This window comes from Hyperoodon ampullatus, assembly GCF_949752795.1.
Source record: "Hyperoodon ampullatus genome assembly, chromosome: 15".
In the NCBI taxonomy this organism is placed as follows: Eukaryota; Metazoa; Chordata; class Mammalia; order Artiodactyla; family Ziphiidae; genus Hyperoodon; species Hyperoodon ampullatus.
The window spans coordinates 82293856-82310048 of NC_136928.1; the positions used below are offsets into that span (position 1 = coordinate 82293856).

A 16193-nucleotide genomic window follows, 5' to 3' on the forward strand; every position below is an offset into this window, starting at 1 on the left:
TCTCCTTCATGCTGCACCACCTGGCACGCAGTAGGAGCTCAATCGCTACTTGCTGAATGAATCCTCTGCTTGAAACTTTGAGAGCTTCCCAGTACGTCTGGGATAGAATCGGACACCGTTAACCAGACCTCCAAGCCGTCCCCACCCCAGGCTTTCCTATGCAGCTTCATTTCCTTCACTATGCTTAAGTCACACTGGCCTTCCTACTGCCTCAAGACCTTGACTTTGCCTGGAATGTTCTTCCCCCGTTCCTTACCTGCTGGCTCCCAATCACCCTTCAGACCTCAGAACACATGAATACATGTCCCTCAAAGAGGCCTGCAGCGAATTCAAGAAGAATTTGAACACCTACTGTGGGCCAGGTACTGTGTTCTGGCTGCTGGAACACACAGCAAGGAACAAAACAGAAAAAAGACAAAACATCTCTGCCCGCAACCTTAATCTGAGTTATATTCTTGTATTCTATTCTATTCTTTCTTAGACTCCCGTACTTCAGAACACTTTGTTAAACGTGCAGTTAGAAGTGTGCTTGCCTAAGTCCAACTCCCCTACCTGATCCAGCGGGAGCTGTGCCTGAGACGTACATTACTCTGCCTCCAGCGTCTCGGACGGTGCCCAAGGCACGGCACACACTCAACAAAGGCAGTGAAGGAGCCCGCGGCCTGTTTAGAGCAGCGATGGGGGGTCAGGGAGAAGGAGCAGGATGAGGACAGGGGAAGACAGCGAGGCCACGAGGTGAGGCCCAGGTTGTGAAGGGCTGACGGACACGGTGAAGTTGAGCACACGAGCGGCTCCCAGACCTGCAAGGTCCTGCTCCGCTTCCACACACAGCCTCCTCTGCTCAGTCCTGTCATTTGTTTTATGTGATAAGTAATACATGAAAGTATTCTTTTAATTTAAGACACTGCATGAACACCATCTCATTTCTCTTTTAACAAATAAAGAACATCCGAGAATCAAACTAGTTTGCCACTTTACAAAAAAAGCAAAAATAAGTATATTTGATAATGTAGATTTTTACATTACTTTTAGTTTTTGAGATATAAACCTCAAACCATAAAATCCACCCTTTTAAAGTGTACGATTCAGTGGTTTTTAGTACATTTATTCACAAAGTTGCGTACTCATCAGCCCTATCTAATTCCAGAATGCTTTCGTGACCCCAAAACGAGACCCTGTGCCCGCTGGCAGTAATTCCCCCCGCCCCCAGCCCTCAAGCCCGGCAGTCACCAATCTGCTTTCCGCCTCTGTGGATCTGCCTGTTCCTGACCTTTCAAATAAATGCAACCGTCCAGGATGTGGTCTTTTATTTCTGGCTTCTTTCACTTTACATGTTTTCAAGGTTCATCTGGGTTGTAGCCTGCATCACTGTTTCATTCCTTTTACTACAGGGTTTTAAATAAGTGTTTACTTTCCTCAACACAATACTACAGATCTCCCAGAAGTTGCCATAAAGAAAGAAACATCTGAAATACCATCATAACAAAGAAAAAGAACTTACTTGCATTGGGCATGAAAATATTTGATCAGATTCTGAAGTAAATCCACTCCCTTTTTAATCTTAATTTCATTGACCTTCAGCAGATACTGTTAAAAAACAAAACAAAACAGGAAATGTCATAGATAGAAGCAGAATATGAGCTGAACGGGAGCCTCTGAGGACAGATGACCTCTTCTACTTCTCTGACATTTGTACGATGGGTAGGGCTCATGGTAGATGCTTAATATTTTTTGAATGCCATAACTAAATGTTTCTTTCAGTTTGGTGCCACATGAATTATCTGACATACAGGTAAGTAAATGCTTAACTTGAAGTGCCAAGAACTCCCAGTAATAAAACATTCTGTCTTAAGCAGCTAGGAGAAATTTTTGCCCTAGTTGTGTGGAAGAATGAGATCAGTGTGAATGAAAGGGATTCTACGCATCTCAAACACTGCTGTCCACATACCCTGTCCCGGGTCCCTTTCTTTAGGCAGGTCATCGTCTACACACTAACTGCTAGTCTTCTGTAGTTGAGACTGTCTCCATGTCTCTAATACTAAAACGCTTCCCTGACACTTTTTAAAAAACAGTCGTGATTGTTTAAAAAAAAAAAAAAAAGAATTTTAAATTCAAATAAATTAAAGCCATTTTTAACTTGGAGACTTCATTAACAACCACGAAGACACCAGGAAGCCCCAGGGATCTACAAAACAAGCATCCGAAATACACTTGTTCTTTGCTAAAAGTTTATAGAACAAAGACTCCATAAATCCCCTGTCCCTTCCACTGCTGAAATAGGGTGTCAACAACTCTGAGAACGCGGCCCCTCTAAGACCGAATGCCCCGGAAAGAGCTGCTGACCCCTGCTGACCACAGGCATCTCAGCTGTAACCTGGGAAACTTGCATTCAAGTGGCCTCCCAGGTCAGCCGGCAGCCCAGCTGGGAGAGGGAAGCTGAAACGGTAACTACGTCAACTGCCACTGCCTTTGCCCTTACGTCCTCATCTCCCTCCTTTCTGATACTTATTCTCTGTTAATTAAATAAGATGTCTGACAATGTATCAAAATGGTTAAATGGTTAATAAGATGCTTGGCCATGCGTCAAATGTTAAAATGCACGTACCCTTTCACCCAGAAATTCTACTTACGGGAACTTATTCTAAGAAGATAATCATAAGAGTTTACAAAGATGAATAGAAAAGAAGGTTCGTTGCAGACTTGTTTGTAAAAGTGAAAAATGGCAACAACCTAAATGTAATGAATGGGGAATTAAAGTGTGGTACATCCACAGAAAGAAGGGCTACGTAGCCATTAAGCCAATAAAGCAGAGACTTCCTGACATGGAAAGATGTCCGTAGCACACTAGTGAGTGAAAATAATCAGGTTACAAAGCAGCAGTGGAAAATGATCCTGTTTATACAAATTGTCTTTATGTATGTATAATAGGGATATCTGAAAGATGTTTAGCTAAATGTCAAAGCGGTAATCTTTTGGTAAGTAAAATCTGTGGTGATTTTTAATTTCTTTTATATATATACACATATATACATACACACACACATACATACTGGCCAATTTTTTAAAGTACATATTTTTATAATCATAAAAAAGCGAGAGTGGATCTCTCATACGTTCCCAATTCACGGAAGCTCTGTATTATCTATCTGGCATACTGACTGTCTTTATAAGATTCATTTTGAAGAAAAAGTTCCACAGCTTTAAAACAAACACCTGGAAGTCACTTTTCTACATCAGATCCCACACAACTAAAACTTTAAACACCTAAACAACGTCAAACGTTTCCAAAACTTGAGAACTTCAGTTTGAGGAAATGGTTGAACAATTTTGAAATGACTTTAACTGCAGCAATCTGTTCCCTCTGAGGGGCTGGGCTCTCAGGGACTGCTTTTCAGATGCTCTTTCCTTCCAGCCCAGGTCTGTCTGGTCAGTGTGTGCAGGCTTCGTCAGATGTGTGCTCCTCTGTAAACTCCAACCTCACTGCCCGGTCAGCCCACCTCTGCTTTTGTGCCTGCACAGAGCGCCAGACCCCACCAACCGCCCGCTCTGCAGCTCAGGGACCCCGCGATGCTCGGCACGGACTGGGGCCCGACGGCCACTCAGGGACCCGCCCAACAGAGGACTCACGTGTGTGACTTAGGAGCGTCGGGTAGATAGCGTTTTTCCAATAAAATAACCTATTTGACCAGTCCACACAACCCATTCACCCAGACAAGGGAAAGAGCCCAGTGCTGGGTGCACGTCCCAGAAAGCAATGACAGAGCTGAGGATGGAACCCACACCCTCACCTCAAGGGTGTGACACTAACGCGCTGGCTGAGTCTCTCAGTCACTGAACATACTTTAACAAGCAGTCCTGCAGAGTTTACGTCAATAGCTTTCCTCCTCACTAGCCAAAAAGAGAGCTCATCCTGAACTCACACACACACCCTTCCCAAATCCACTCTGTGTGACACACTACTACTTAATTTTACCCCGAGTCAATAAGAGCAATATCGTGTCTGTATAACACACAGCGGTTTCTTCGTCCCTGTCTCTATCGCCCGGGATGATCTCTCCAACACTGTGTGAAACAGGTCAGGCAGGTATTATTATATGTGATGTCTGTCTATAAAACAGCACGTGTATAAAAGCATTCACTCTCCTATCTACAATAACACTTGGAGCTTAGTTAACTTTCTAAAAAGTCACGTAATGAAAAACAAAGCAGCAAAGGAGGGACAGAGGAACAAAACAGACATGAGACCTAAGAAACAGAAAAGTGAGAGAGCAGATGTAAACCCAACCACATCAATAGTAACGTCAAATGCGAAGGACTGAACAATCCCATCAGAAGGCAGAGACTGTCAGACTGGATAAAAAAAACATGATCCGAATATAGACTGTCTACAGGAAACACACTGTAGATCCAAAGATACACAGAAGTTGAAAGTAAAAGGCTGGAGAAAGAAATCCCATGCAAATAGAAACCAAAAGAGAGCCGGAGTGGCTGTGCCAATACCAGACAAATATCCCCGATCCCTGGGACTGATTCCCCTCTGCTGACCCCTTAAGAGTTTGCTCTGGGAATAGAAGCGCATTTTAATATACTCCTAAGGCATACATCTATAAAGACTAGGCTCCTACTGTAATTAACAAATTAACAAACATTCTAAAATCAAAAAGTGCCTTTTGATGAGCTCCTCTGTTGACTGCTTACAGGGAATCGAGAGCTGGCTGAACCTAGTTTCAACGTCACAAACATCACCCCTGCACTGTGTACACTCAAAACGTAAGTCTGCCTGGCTACAGGAGGGAGGCTTCACTGCCACCGCCCGGAGGAGCGAACCCTCAGGCTGAGGGGTAAGCTGTTTCCACAAACAGACCCCCAAGCAAGGAATAAAAAAGGCTGGAAGCAAAGGCCGGCATGCTTGGTCTTTGATATTTTCCACCCCTGAGCCTCCAGCAGAGAAATGTTCCAAGTGTCAGTCCTGCCATTCTCCCCTCCCCAAGGCGAGGACTTGAGCCGCCAGTGGAGCAGGACAGAGGACCTCCCCAGGGTGCCTGGGCCTCTGGCCTTGGGGACCGTCCCCACCCGAGCAGGCGGAGCCTGGGGGCACGCACCTGCAGACGCTCTCACACTCACAGAGGGGACCACGGCTGGGGTCTCACCGCCCCGCCCCTGGCACCTCCTTAAGAACACCACAGCGGGGGCGAGTGTGCCCATGTGGAGGCAGAAAGAACCCACTTCCAAGTGAGTCGCTCCTTCAGAAAGGCTGGAGCTGGGCTAGTCTAGCCCCACCCTCCAGGAGCCCCAGGCCCCCCGAACAACAGAAACTGGGTGGCAGGGTCCAGCAGTGCGTCTGGCGTTGCCCCGAAGCGTCTGGCGGACGTACCTCGCACATCTGCAGCTGGAAGAACCGCCGCTCCTTCTCCATCTCCTCTGCGATCTCAGCCCCGCTGATTTCTGTGCGGATCATCCCGTGCAGCTTGGCATGCTCCTTCTTCTCCTTTTCTATCTTGGTTCTACGTGTGGAAAAAGCGAGATGCAATCAAGACACCTCCAGACTGGACAGCCCCGCTGCGATCCCGACACCCACCCTGGACACAAATGCTCGCCGAGCCTTTCCAGAACAGGACGGCCTCGAACTCACTGGAAAGGAAAAAGCGTTTCGTCATAAACACGTCAACCGTGGCCCTTTCTGGTGAGTGTCGACCCAACAAATGCTTCCAAAGCAACTCGACTAGGACAGTGCTCATCATCACAGAGGAAAACAAGTGACCTTTCCCGTTTTTAAGCTTCGTTCCCCTTTCCACGTCTATCTCATGCTCGCCTGTGCTCGAGTCCAGTGTGCGGGTCAGGGTACCAGCTGACCCCCGGAGTGCATCCCAAGACAGGTGACCAGGGTGAGGCAGCCACGCGTCCCATCGGTTAGGAAGGGCTTGGACTAGTAACTGGATTTTTATCCTGGAGAAAAGGCGGCTGAACAAAAGCCACAGAAAGCACTCAAAAATATAAAGGGTGCCATGAAGAGGGGGGCGCAGACGTTTCCTGAGAGCCCCACGGCAGACACTACACAACACAGGCGGCGTGTCTCAGAAAGCTGTTCAACACGAAATGGGCTCCTCTGGGTCCAGAGGCCCCATCATTTGGGGAGGGGGTACTTAGGAAGAGGCGAGAAATACCGTTTCTAATCCTTGTTCTTCATCTTGAAGCACAGCACTGGGCACACAGTAGACCCTCAGTGACTCGACTGGGTGAGTAAGAACGTAAAGAAAAGGTGACCGCTTGGTGAGGATGTTGTTAAAGGGGCTCGTGCACCAGGGAGGCAGCGTGACTGGAGGGCCACGGGGACAATCACACAACTCCAAGCCTCCCCTGACGCCACCGCAAAGGGATCAAGACATGGTCCAGACGTCGGTCACTCTTGTAACGATCAGGTATGGAACGACAGGCCAGGAATTGTAAAGACGTCGTAAAGCTGTTTGTTGCGTATCACAGGGCCTCTCAGGATACATCAATCTTGCATGTAAAGGGGGAGAGCTAATGTTTTAATTTATCCCAGAATTACTCTGAGTTTTAAAGGGTGCTGCTCCTTCGTTCTCCAATTCTGGGATTGTGTGAGTACGTCTGTCCTCACCTTATCTATGTGTGTCTTGATTTTACAGAATTTGATCTCATTCCTCTTTCAAACCTCTTCCTTTCAGAAGGAGAAGACTCTCTCAGGCAGCCCTCTTCAGAGACCCTCTCCTGTCCCTGGTTCAGAAATGCACAGAAGCATTTCCTCTGAGGCCCTCGAGGGCAGCAGCGACAGCAGCTCAATGAAGTCGGCAAATCCATGTCCTGCCCTGGGCTCAACTAGCTTCTCGTGGTTGACCAGCAGCAAATACCAAGCCCAGGTTTCCCACCTGTAAAGCAGGAACGTGGACCCTTTCCTTATTCACTGCACTGAACTGACACACAGAGGCAGGATGCTAACGAGCCAGGCATTGTGAGTCTGGAGCCTCTCTGGGTTGAGCCGACCTTCAAAGCATTCCGGTTTAATACTGTATCTGTGCTTACATACGAATGTGTGCCGTCAGTGAGACTGCGGAATTTGGAGCATGGGAACTTAAGATTTCCAGGATGGGATGAGTACCAAAGGTTTGGGATTCCTTGGTGTGAGCTTTGTGATCCTTCAGCTCTGAACAGAGACCCAAGGCTGGTAAAAACAAACAAACCCAATTAAATACGTGGAGTTACATCTGAAAAGGCTTTCTTCTTACCGCGTCCCACTTTACCAGATGGCTTCATATAAAAGTTTCTATTTCCACTAAGAAAACTCTATTGCCCAATGCACAGCAATTACAAAGCAAGCATGAGGCATTTTAAAATATTTTCTATTTCTCAAGTATTTAAAATAATTGAAATCGTCATTCTCACAATCGCTCAATCCTCTCCACTCCAGGAAGTGAGAAACTGTGATCAGAAATGTTACAACAAGTGCCTGAAGTCAACCAGTAGAAGTCAATTAACGTTCCTGAAAATAACATTCTGTAGCCATTAGGACATAGGAGGAGGGATGAGGAAAAAACAGTTTAAAGAGGTTTACATCATGAATGTGGACACCCGGTAAGAAAGCATCTGGTGTCACAACAAACCACAGCACCACAGTTTTGGGTGAATTCTTTCCTGGATTAAGGTTTATTTAGATAATACCTTTAAGCAATAAAGGCTCAATTTAAAATTAAAATCTCAAATTACCTATGCTTACTTTTTTAAGTGAAAATACTCACATTTTTGTTTCGTAGTCCTTCCAAGCTTTATCAAAAGGCTTTTTCAGATCCTGTAAACAGACAGGCACAAATTAAACAGGACTAATCATTAATTTCTGGGCAAAATAAACTTATCCCTAGACTAGCCCTGAAAAGCGTATTAATTTCTGCAATAAATGACGTATGTGATCCCAGGAAAAATGGAGAGCTTAGAGCACAGGCTTTTAATCAGACTAGAGGTAGCATTTAGTTTTTTTCTTTCTCTTTAAGAAATTTTTATTATAGAATATACCAAATGCACACAGACAAAAGTGGAGAGAATTATATAACGTACCTGTCAGCTAGCTATAGCAAGTATCAACTCACAGCCCAGCCTGTTTCACTTATACCCTGCCCTCTGCCCTGACATTATTCTGAAATTAAACCTGGAAAAACATAACATTTAATCTGCAAGTATTTTAGTATATCTCTCTAAAAGAAAGGGACTCTGATTTTTTTCTATTAATATAGGAATCTCCTCAACACATGTACCCCTGATCTGGGCCCCAAAACAAGAATATAAAAGCCATTCACCTTCTCCTGAGGTCTCCCGATTCCACAATTCTGTCTGGAACTCAGGACCTCATATTCTCTGATAAAGCCTGACTCTGAACCACTAGAAATTCTATCAAATTTGGTTCCCACCTATTCACGCCCCCTTTAACAGGGGTCTTTTAGAAGAGAAAACCCTTTTGTTGTGGGGATTTTTTTCTTTTTTTGACTCTTCTTTGACCTTCTGACAAGGCCTAAGCTCCACAGCCTGGCGCCTAAAGCCTCCAGGAAGGCGTCTGCCTACCCGTAAGCCTCACCTCCCGCTCTGCAGCCCCGCCGACCCAGGGCCCCTTGTGCAGGGCTGCGTCATGCCGCTGCAGACTGGCACGGTTTGCCCTCTGCTCTGTGTGCCCTTCCCTCCCGCTTTTCTGGTTCGCGCCGGACATGTTCTCCGGGCCCCCAGGGGATGCTGAGCAGTGTTCCTCAATGTCCTAACGGCTCCCCGGGCCCAGACTCCTTGCCCCAACAGCTCTCCTGGCACTTCTGCCTCTGCAGAGGCCCCCGTAATCGGCTGGGCTTCCGGGTGTGCCAGAGGCCGCCGGGGATCACGTGTGGATCCCGTCAGAGCACTCGGTCGCCTAAGAACCGGGGCACGATTGCCTCCCTTTCACTTCACACACCTGTCTGGGCCAATGACATGTGAAAGCAACTTTCTGCTCGGTGCCTGGTGCCCACACAGCACTCGAGCCCTGACTGTCCCCACGCACGTGCCCGGGAAAACAGTTCACGGCTCAAGTGTCTGTACGAGGCAAGGCGAGGCCCCTACAACGAGCACCCTTCAGAGGACAGAAAAATAAAGGCGGCCCAGGCCTTGCTGGTCATTCTCCCTCCAGGAAACCACCCTGCAAGGATCCTTTCCCAGGGCTCAATCAGGGACACGCCAGCTGGAAAAACCAGGCTTCACACAGGGTTCCCTGCTCAACCGGCAGAACCCAAAAGTCGTTGGCAGTTTCCAGAAGAGCTGTTTCTTTCCCTTCCACATCAGGAGCACCAGCAGGACAGCCAGAAAGGCCACGGGTCACCACTGTTAGGGCCGAAAGGTGGTGCCACGATGGCCAGTCAAGGGAGCCCGAGGCAGCACGGTGCCACCCCGCCGTCCCAGGAAGAAGGCTCGAGGCCGTGGCTGCCCCGACTGGCCAGCGTGACGTGATTCCACGCCCTATGAAAGCCGCCCCCCGTGACAGGACTCTTCGTGTCATACCCCTTTCACTCCTTTTAGGTCCCCCTTCAGCAAACTGTCCAGAGGGAAGGAGATTATGTTGTTCATATTCTGAATCTAAAAAACAAAAACAGAAAAAAATATCCTTATTCCATTTCCTTTTTAATCTAAAGTAAGGACAGCAAGGAGGTTAGAGAACACACGGTGATAATTAAACTTCCCTAAAACCTGACCAGCACAAGTAGGACAGCCTTACTCATTCTTACATTCCCTGTAAGTAACGATTTTACCTTACAAATGAATATATAACTGACGAAAAGTCTACATCTGTCTGTATTTCACAACAGTAATAACCTTCTATTACTGGGCTATGAAGTCTGTGGAAAGATAATCATTACAACAAAGAAAAAAAATCAATGACAGCATCACTTTACAGATACAGGAACAAAAGCCCAAACACTTCCTATTCTCACTCACGGCTCCATCTGATGCCCTGGGGCTGGGCTGGGCTTTGGTCAGTTCTGGGGGCCCAGAGACCCCGATCTCCCTAGCACAGCCCCCAACAGGGGAGACTAAAAGGAAAGACAGAACGAAGGGGGCTTCTGTCTCCTGAGAACGTGTATGAGTGGGTGTTGAGAGAGAACTAGAAAAGAACCGAGAGAGAGAGAGAGAGAGAGAGAGAGAGAGAGACAGAGAGAGAGAGAGAGAGGAAAGCAGATAAATGAGAAAGGGAAAAGGAGGAACAAGTGGTCTTAAGGTCCCCTATTCTCCCTGAAGCAAGAAGGCAAAAGATGGTGGCTTAGCGAGTTGTCACCACAGATTACATGCGGAGAACCAGACCCTCCTGACACACTTGGGCATGCTCACGCCGAGCAAGCCCGTCCCTGCCGGCCGTTCAGCTGTGAGCCTACTTAAAGACACAAAGCTTCAGTCAGCAAGAACCTCGATGCACAGACCACCCGCCCCGGTTCTGAACCTGACAAGACTCCCTCCCCAGTGAGAAAATAAGCTGAGGCTCTACTTTCTCACCTCCCCAGGCTCTCTCTCCCTAAGTCAGCACAAGTGGCTTGCAGCCTTCTGGGGCTGTGTGCATGTGTCACTTTGGTGACACATACCGAAATTACGGGACCACAAAAGGACAGAGACAGGAGTAAGGACTTTGGAACCCTGTGCATTCCTTCTTACAATCGAGCAAAGGAGAATTTTATTTTTAGTAGAATTACCTTGACTGGGAAGACCCACCACAGGCACAATTTTTAGGGCAATATGGGATCTGATTTCCATGCACTATTCAGCATATGAAATCTCAGAACAGAGCAAGAAATTTACTTGAAAAATACTGGTAAGGTGTGTAGGAACGCCTGCACCAACCACCTTTCCTGCCAAGTAAATGGTCAGTTAATGACCGTCAGTGATGTCAGAAATGCCTTCTGGGGTAACTTCTGTCTGGCGCTTACACAGCTCAACATGTGTCATGCACCCGGCAGAGGCACGGTGCCATCAGCTGTGACGTGCTAGGATTAGCCTCGAGAGTTAAGCTGTAAATACTGAAAAGCTGAGTTTAAGGCGAGGTCCCGTGGGTGACGGGAAGGGATGGAGATAAGGCCGTGCAGGTGACTCATCCCTGGCGCGAGCACACCTGGGCTTCCGCTGAGCCGTGGGGGGCTCCGTCCCCACACACACCCCTCGTTCCCACCCGCTGCGAGAACGCACCCACCCCGCCTCCTCGGGCCCCTTGTCCCGCCGCCGCCGCCCCCCACCCCCTGCTCATGGCACTCTCCTCCTCCTGGGCTCCAGCCCTTCTGACCCGCTGCTCGCCCACAGGCTCCCTCTGGCCTTCTCACCGCCCTGCCCCTCAGTGGCCTCACTGCCCCTCGTCTGGACTGAGGCACTGCTTCCCCTGCTCCTGGCCACCATCTCCCAGTCTCTGCCCGTCCCAACCCCTCCTATGCAGTTGTCGGATTTCTCTGGCATTGTGCCCCTGATAAAGACCAAACCTACTCCCACATCTGGACACTCACGGTCCAACCTCATCTGCCACGTTTCATCTCAGTATCCGCTGTTCAAAGCCCTCCCATCCACCAGGATTTACTCAGATGCTACCTTTTCCAACAACATCCCAACCTCTCAGCAGGAAGTGACCCCTCCCTCCCCAAATCCTCCGATATTTTCTTTTTAAAAAAATTTCTTAAAGGACTTGACAGGTTCTACCCTACATTTGTCTTATCAAGCTCACGCCACGAATCCTAACGGGCGGCTTCAAGTTTTTCTATTCTCTACAGCACTCAACACAGAGCGTGGCAGTGGCTGAGTGAATCAAGTTACCTAAGTATTTTTCTGAGCATCTAATACATAAGAGACAGAATCTAGAGATACATTAATAGCTTTAAACATCATATAACTAATGTGTGAATTCACGAATTCATTCATCATGTATTTACTGAGTACCTATTTTATAGACAGCAGTAAGCTGGCTACAAATGTAAACAAAACATGATGCTTGTCACCTCAGAGGAAGAATAAATATATACACAAGAATTAAACAGAAATTCTAAGACACACCACATGCAGCATGTTTCACTCTGTACAGATACCAGCGGCTCCTGGGGGAAAGAAACGACGACTACAGCTTTAAGCAGTCAGGCGGGCTGACCCGGGCTTGGGAAGAAGGTGACTGGTCAGTTCCGGAGCCGCAAGACTCTGCCCTTTCATCCACTCGATCGCAGAGCCATGGCTGGAGTCAGAGCACAGGTCCGTTCAGTCCTCAACGCTGCCCAGAGGGGAGCCAAGGCAGCGCCATCCTGGACAAGTCACGTGCAGAACAGCAGGGACAGCCCAAGGCGGGAGGGGCGGTGGTCAGAGCTGCTCAGGGTGGGAGGCTGAGCCAACGGCACCAGAGCAACCCAGATCTACGGCCGGTTGGAGGAAAAAAGAATAAGATGCTTGCAGATTCAAAACTGTGTTCCTAGGAAGAACTCTAGTATGCTTTTATGAGAGGTGTACTACGTGTGAGCGTATGCGTGAATAAGCGAGAAAAACAAAATCCTCTGTAGCAGGGGAGGAGAACATCACCCGGAACTTGGTTTACACGTCTATTTAAGACTACTTGTGACCGGGACTTCCCTAGTGGTCCAGTGGTTAAGACTCTGCACTCTCACTGCCGAGGGGCTGGGTTCAACCCCTGGTCGGAGAGCTAAAGTCTCACAAGTCGTGCGGCAAGGCCAAAAAAAAAGAGACTTTTTGTTACTTAATTCAAATAAGAACTCAGGTAGTGACGACAGGTATTAGGTAAGAGGAGGTAAACTAAGCTCTGGGATCCAGAAGAGTGAAAAGCTAAGGACATCCGAACACTGGGCCAGCTTGCTTTCATTCTGGACACTGGACACAGGGTGAGCGCGACATTAAACAGCCATCGAAACTGTGATGACTGGGGCTTCCCTGGTGGCGCAGTGGTTGAGAGTCCGCCTGCCGATGCAGGGGACGCGGGTTCGTGCCCCGGTCCGGGAAGATCCCACATGCCGCGGAGCGGCTGGGCCCGTGAGCCATGGCCGCTGAGCCTGCGCGTCCGGAGCCTGTGCTCCGCAACGGGAGAGGCCACAACAGTGAGAGGCCTGCGCACTGCAAAAAAAAAAAAAAAAAAAAAAAAACCCAAAAAACTGTGATGACTGCCACAAAGGAGGCACACGGGGCCCTCAGGGAGCGACAGGAGATGAAACTGGGTGGGTAAGAGGGCTCAGGAGACAAAGATGCATTAGACAGAACCTCAGTTCTCACGAATTCACCATTTAATAAGGCAGATAAAGCACATATTTAAGTAAGTAAAGTGCCATGTGGAAACTCTACGAGCCAGAAATAAAACACCACTGAGTTTCTGAGAAGAGAAAATTATTTCCAGCCTGGACACCAGGGAAATGTTTGCTGATTGGGGTTATGTGAGATAGACCTTCAACGACAGGGAGAATTACGTCTTGCAAGATGGGGAGGAGGGTGTCCAGGCACAGGAGCAGTGGAGAAGTGGGAGCACATCAGCCAGGGGAGCGGCGGGGGCAGCAGAAGATAAGAGCTAAAGAGGCCAGCTGGAAGAGAATCCCACCAAGGGGATTCTGGCCTCCATTCCATCCATTTCTCTTTCCGGGGGTTACTCAAATGATCTAAAATAAGAAACTACTCCTCCTCTAATCAGAAACTAATTAGCTAAATTATTGCAAAAGAGACAGAAAGTAGATCGGCAGTTGCCTGGGGCTGGGGGTGGGAAGGGGGATTAACTGTGAGGGGACAGCAGGGACCTTACTGGGGGGAAGAAAACGTCCCCAAACTGATTTAAGGTGATGGTTGCATCACTTGGTAAAGCTACTAGAAATCAATGACTTGTAGAATTGAAATGGGCGAGTTTTATGATCTATAAAATATACCTCATAAAGCTTTTTTTTTTAAAAGAAATTATTACAAACATACACAGAATCCCCATCAGTGGGCTTCCTAACAAAGCTCCTCCGCTCCTGGCACCAGCCTCTGCCTGCCCTCTGCATTCACCTGCTCTTGTACGGAACCCACGCAGCACACAAGCATTCTGACTCAGGGTGAGCGTCCAGGAAATGACTGGCCCCCGTCTCTGCCTGGGCCCTGAACCATGGGCTGGTGCCCAGATGTCCTGTCTCAGCAAGAGCGCCCTGCAGCAGGAAGGATGGGCTCGCTCTGGGTCTCCCTCTGCCTGCCTGTACTGGGGCCGCCCAGCAGCCTCAGGCCCACAGCTGAACGAACCATCTCCATTCTGGCCATGAGAGATGAAAACCACAGCCAGGACATCACTGCACACACGTTGTGCTCAGCAGCTCCAGCCTCGATTTACGAGCAATAAAACTGTTATGATCGCTGGGAAGAATTAAATTACCCCTGGGTCACCCAACTAGAGTATTTCCCTTAGCACCAAGCAAGCATGGGGCTTTCTGTTATCCTCTGACTTGCTTTTAACAAGTATATGAAGTGAAATGGCTTTTTGAAACCCAAGCATGATCTGAATACAAATTATTACTCTTAATTGCTGCTAGTCAGTATGGATCTAATACCAATAGCACACAGACAATCTTTAGAGTCACAGTCCTCCCTGCTCTGTCTTCCCTTTTCCTGGGTTCACCTGGATATGTCTGACAAGTTGAGTTGACAAGTAGTCCAGTGTGTGTAATCTCAGAAGGAGAAGGAGAATGATTCAGTCGTGGGGAGACAGGCAGACAGGGCTATCAGAGATCGCAAGCAGCCTGCGTCATGTCATAGCTGATTAGCACACAAAGACCAGGAGATGGGGCAGGGGTGGGGGAATATAGCCAAACGATGGCCATCTTTCCACGTGGGTCTTCCTAATTATTATTGTAATTTTTTTGGGGGGGAGGGGGGTCTTAAAACTCCTTGACTCGTGAGCTTTGCCACTGCCATACCCTCTAAAAATCTTTCCCCCCTTCCCCGTAACGCTTCCCCTGCCCACAGGGTCAGTGTCCCGGCTGCTCCTTCGGCTCTGTCACTGGTCACCAGCAGCTGCTGGTCCAGCCACAGCTCCGCCCCTGGTTCCAGCCTGACCCCTGGGAACCCCAGCGCTGCCTTCTCCTTGGCTGGGGATCTGTTGAGAAGCCTGAACCCAAACAGGATTTTTGTATCATAGCGCTCTATTTTTAAGGAGCAGCAAAGAGAAGATACTCAAAACAGAAACGTTGCTGGGCAGAATCTTCCTAGCTCCAGGTTCATGAGTCTAGAAAAGACCAGGTCTTCCCAGGGCTCTCCTCAAAAACCCTTAATAGTGTCCAACCCTCTTTGGGGATAATCAGCTTTTCCTAAAAGACCATATATACAACATGGCCAAAGAGCCTTACCTGAGATGTACCTGTGTCACTAAGTTTATTTTAATATGCCTAATTTATGAGAAACCAGAGACAGAACGCTGGGATCTGCAGGGTTTTTTTCTTTTTAACTTGGGCAAATGCTGCTCAGTCACAGAGTTAGAGGTGAAATCAAGACCTCAAAGAAGGGCAAACACCTTTTCGTGTGGGCAAAGGCGCTGGCAGCACCTCCGTGCCAGAGGGCGGAGAGCTGCGAAAAGACCTCAGACCTCATCATTTCAATTAAGGGCATCCTTAGCGGAGGCTTTGGCATTAGCCAAGGGTATGTACCTGGGAAACAGCCAGCACCTGCGGAAGCTTCAAGTCTTCTCCAGGAGCTGGAGCCTGAGACCCAGGACTGTGCGTGTGGGTGGCACTGCCGGGGGTGTTATAGTAGCAGGGAAAGGCTTTACACCTGTGCAGTCCAGTATGACAGACACTAGCTACATGTGCCCATTCAAATGTAAATGGATTACAATGAAATCAAGTTAGAAACGGAACTCCTCAGTTGCGCTAGCATATTTCAAGTGCTCAAGAGCCATGTGTGGTGAGCGGCTTCGCATACTGGATACAGCAGATGCAGACCATTTCCATCAAGGCAAAAAGTTCTGGTGGACAGCAATGCTTCAGATGAGGAGCCTAAAAAAAATTTTAAGCATCTCTGAAGGTGTAACTGACGTACAATAACCTGCCCATATTTAAAGTGCACAATTTGATAAGTCATAGCACATACACACACCCACAAAACCATCACCCAAACCCAGACAGTGAATGTACCATCACCCCCAGAAGCTTCTTTGCACCCTTTTGCAATTCCCGCCTCCCAGCTGCTCACTCCCCAAT

The 16193-nt window shown here is 48.2% G+C and overlaps 1 protein-coding gene across 1 annotated transcript in view; it reads right to left on the minus strand.

The window, feature by feature from the left end:
• ASAP2 (ArfGAP with SH3 domain, ankyrin repeat and PH domain 2) overlaps positions 1 to 16193 on the minus strand; it is a gene marked incomplete at its 5' end in the record, with an annotated part of 153700 nt that overhangs the window by 57953 nt on the left and 79554 nt on the right. Inside the window, 4 exons of the mRNA XM_079720739.1 lie at positions 1502 to 1587; positions 5375 to 5504; positions 7755 to 7804; positions 9526 to 9600. Of these exons, the coding sequence (XP_079576865.1) occupies positions 1502 to 1587; positions 5375 to 5504; positions 7755 to 7804; positions 9526 to 9600 (341 nt within the window). The remainder of the gene's footprint in view (positions 1 to 1501; positions 1588 to 5374; positions 5505 to 7754; positions 7805 to 9525; positions 9601 to 16193) is intronic.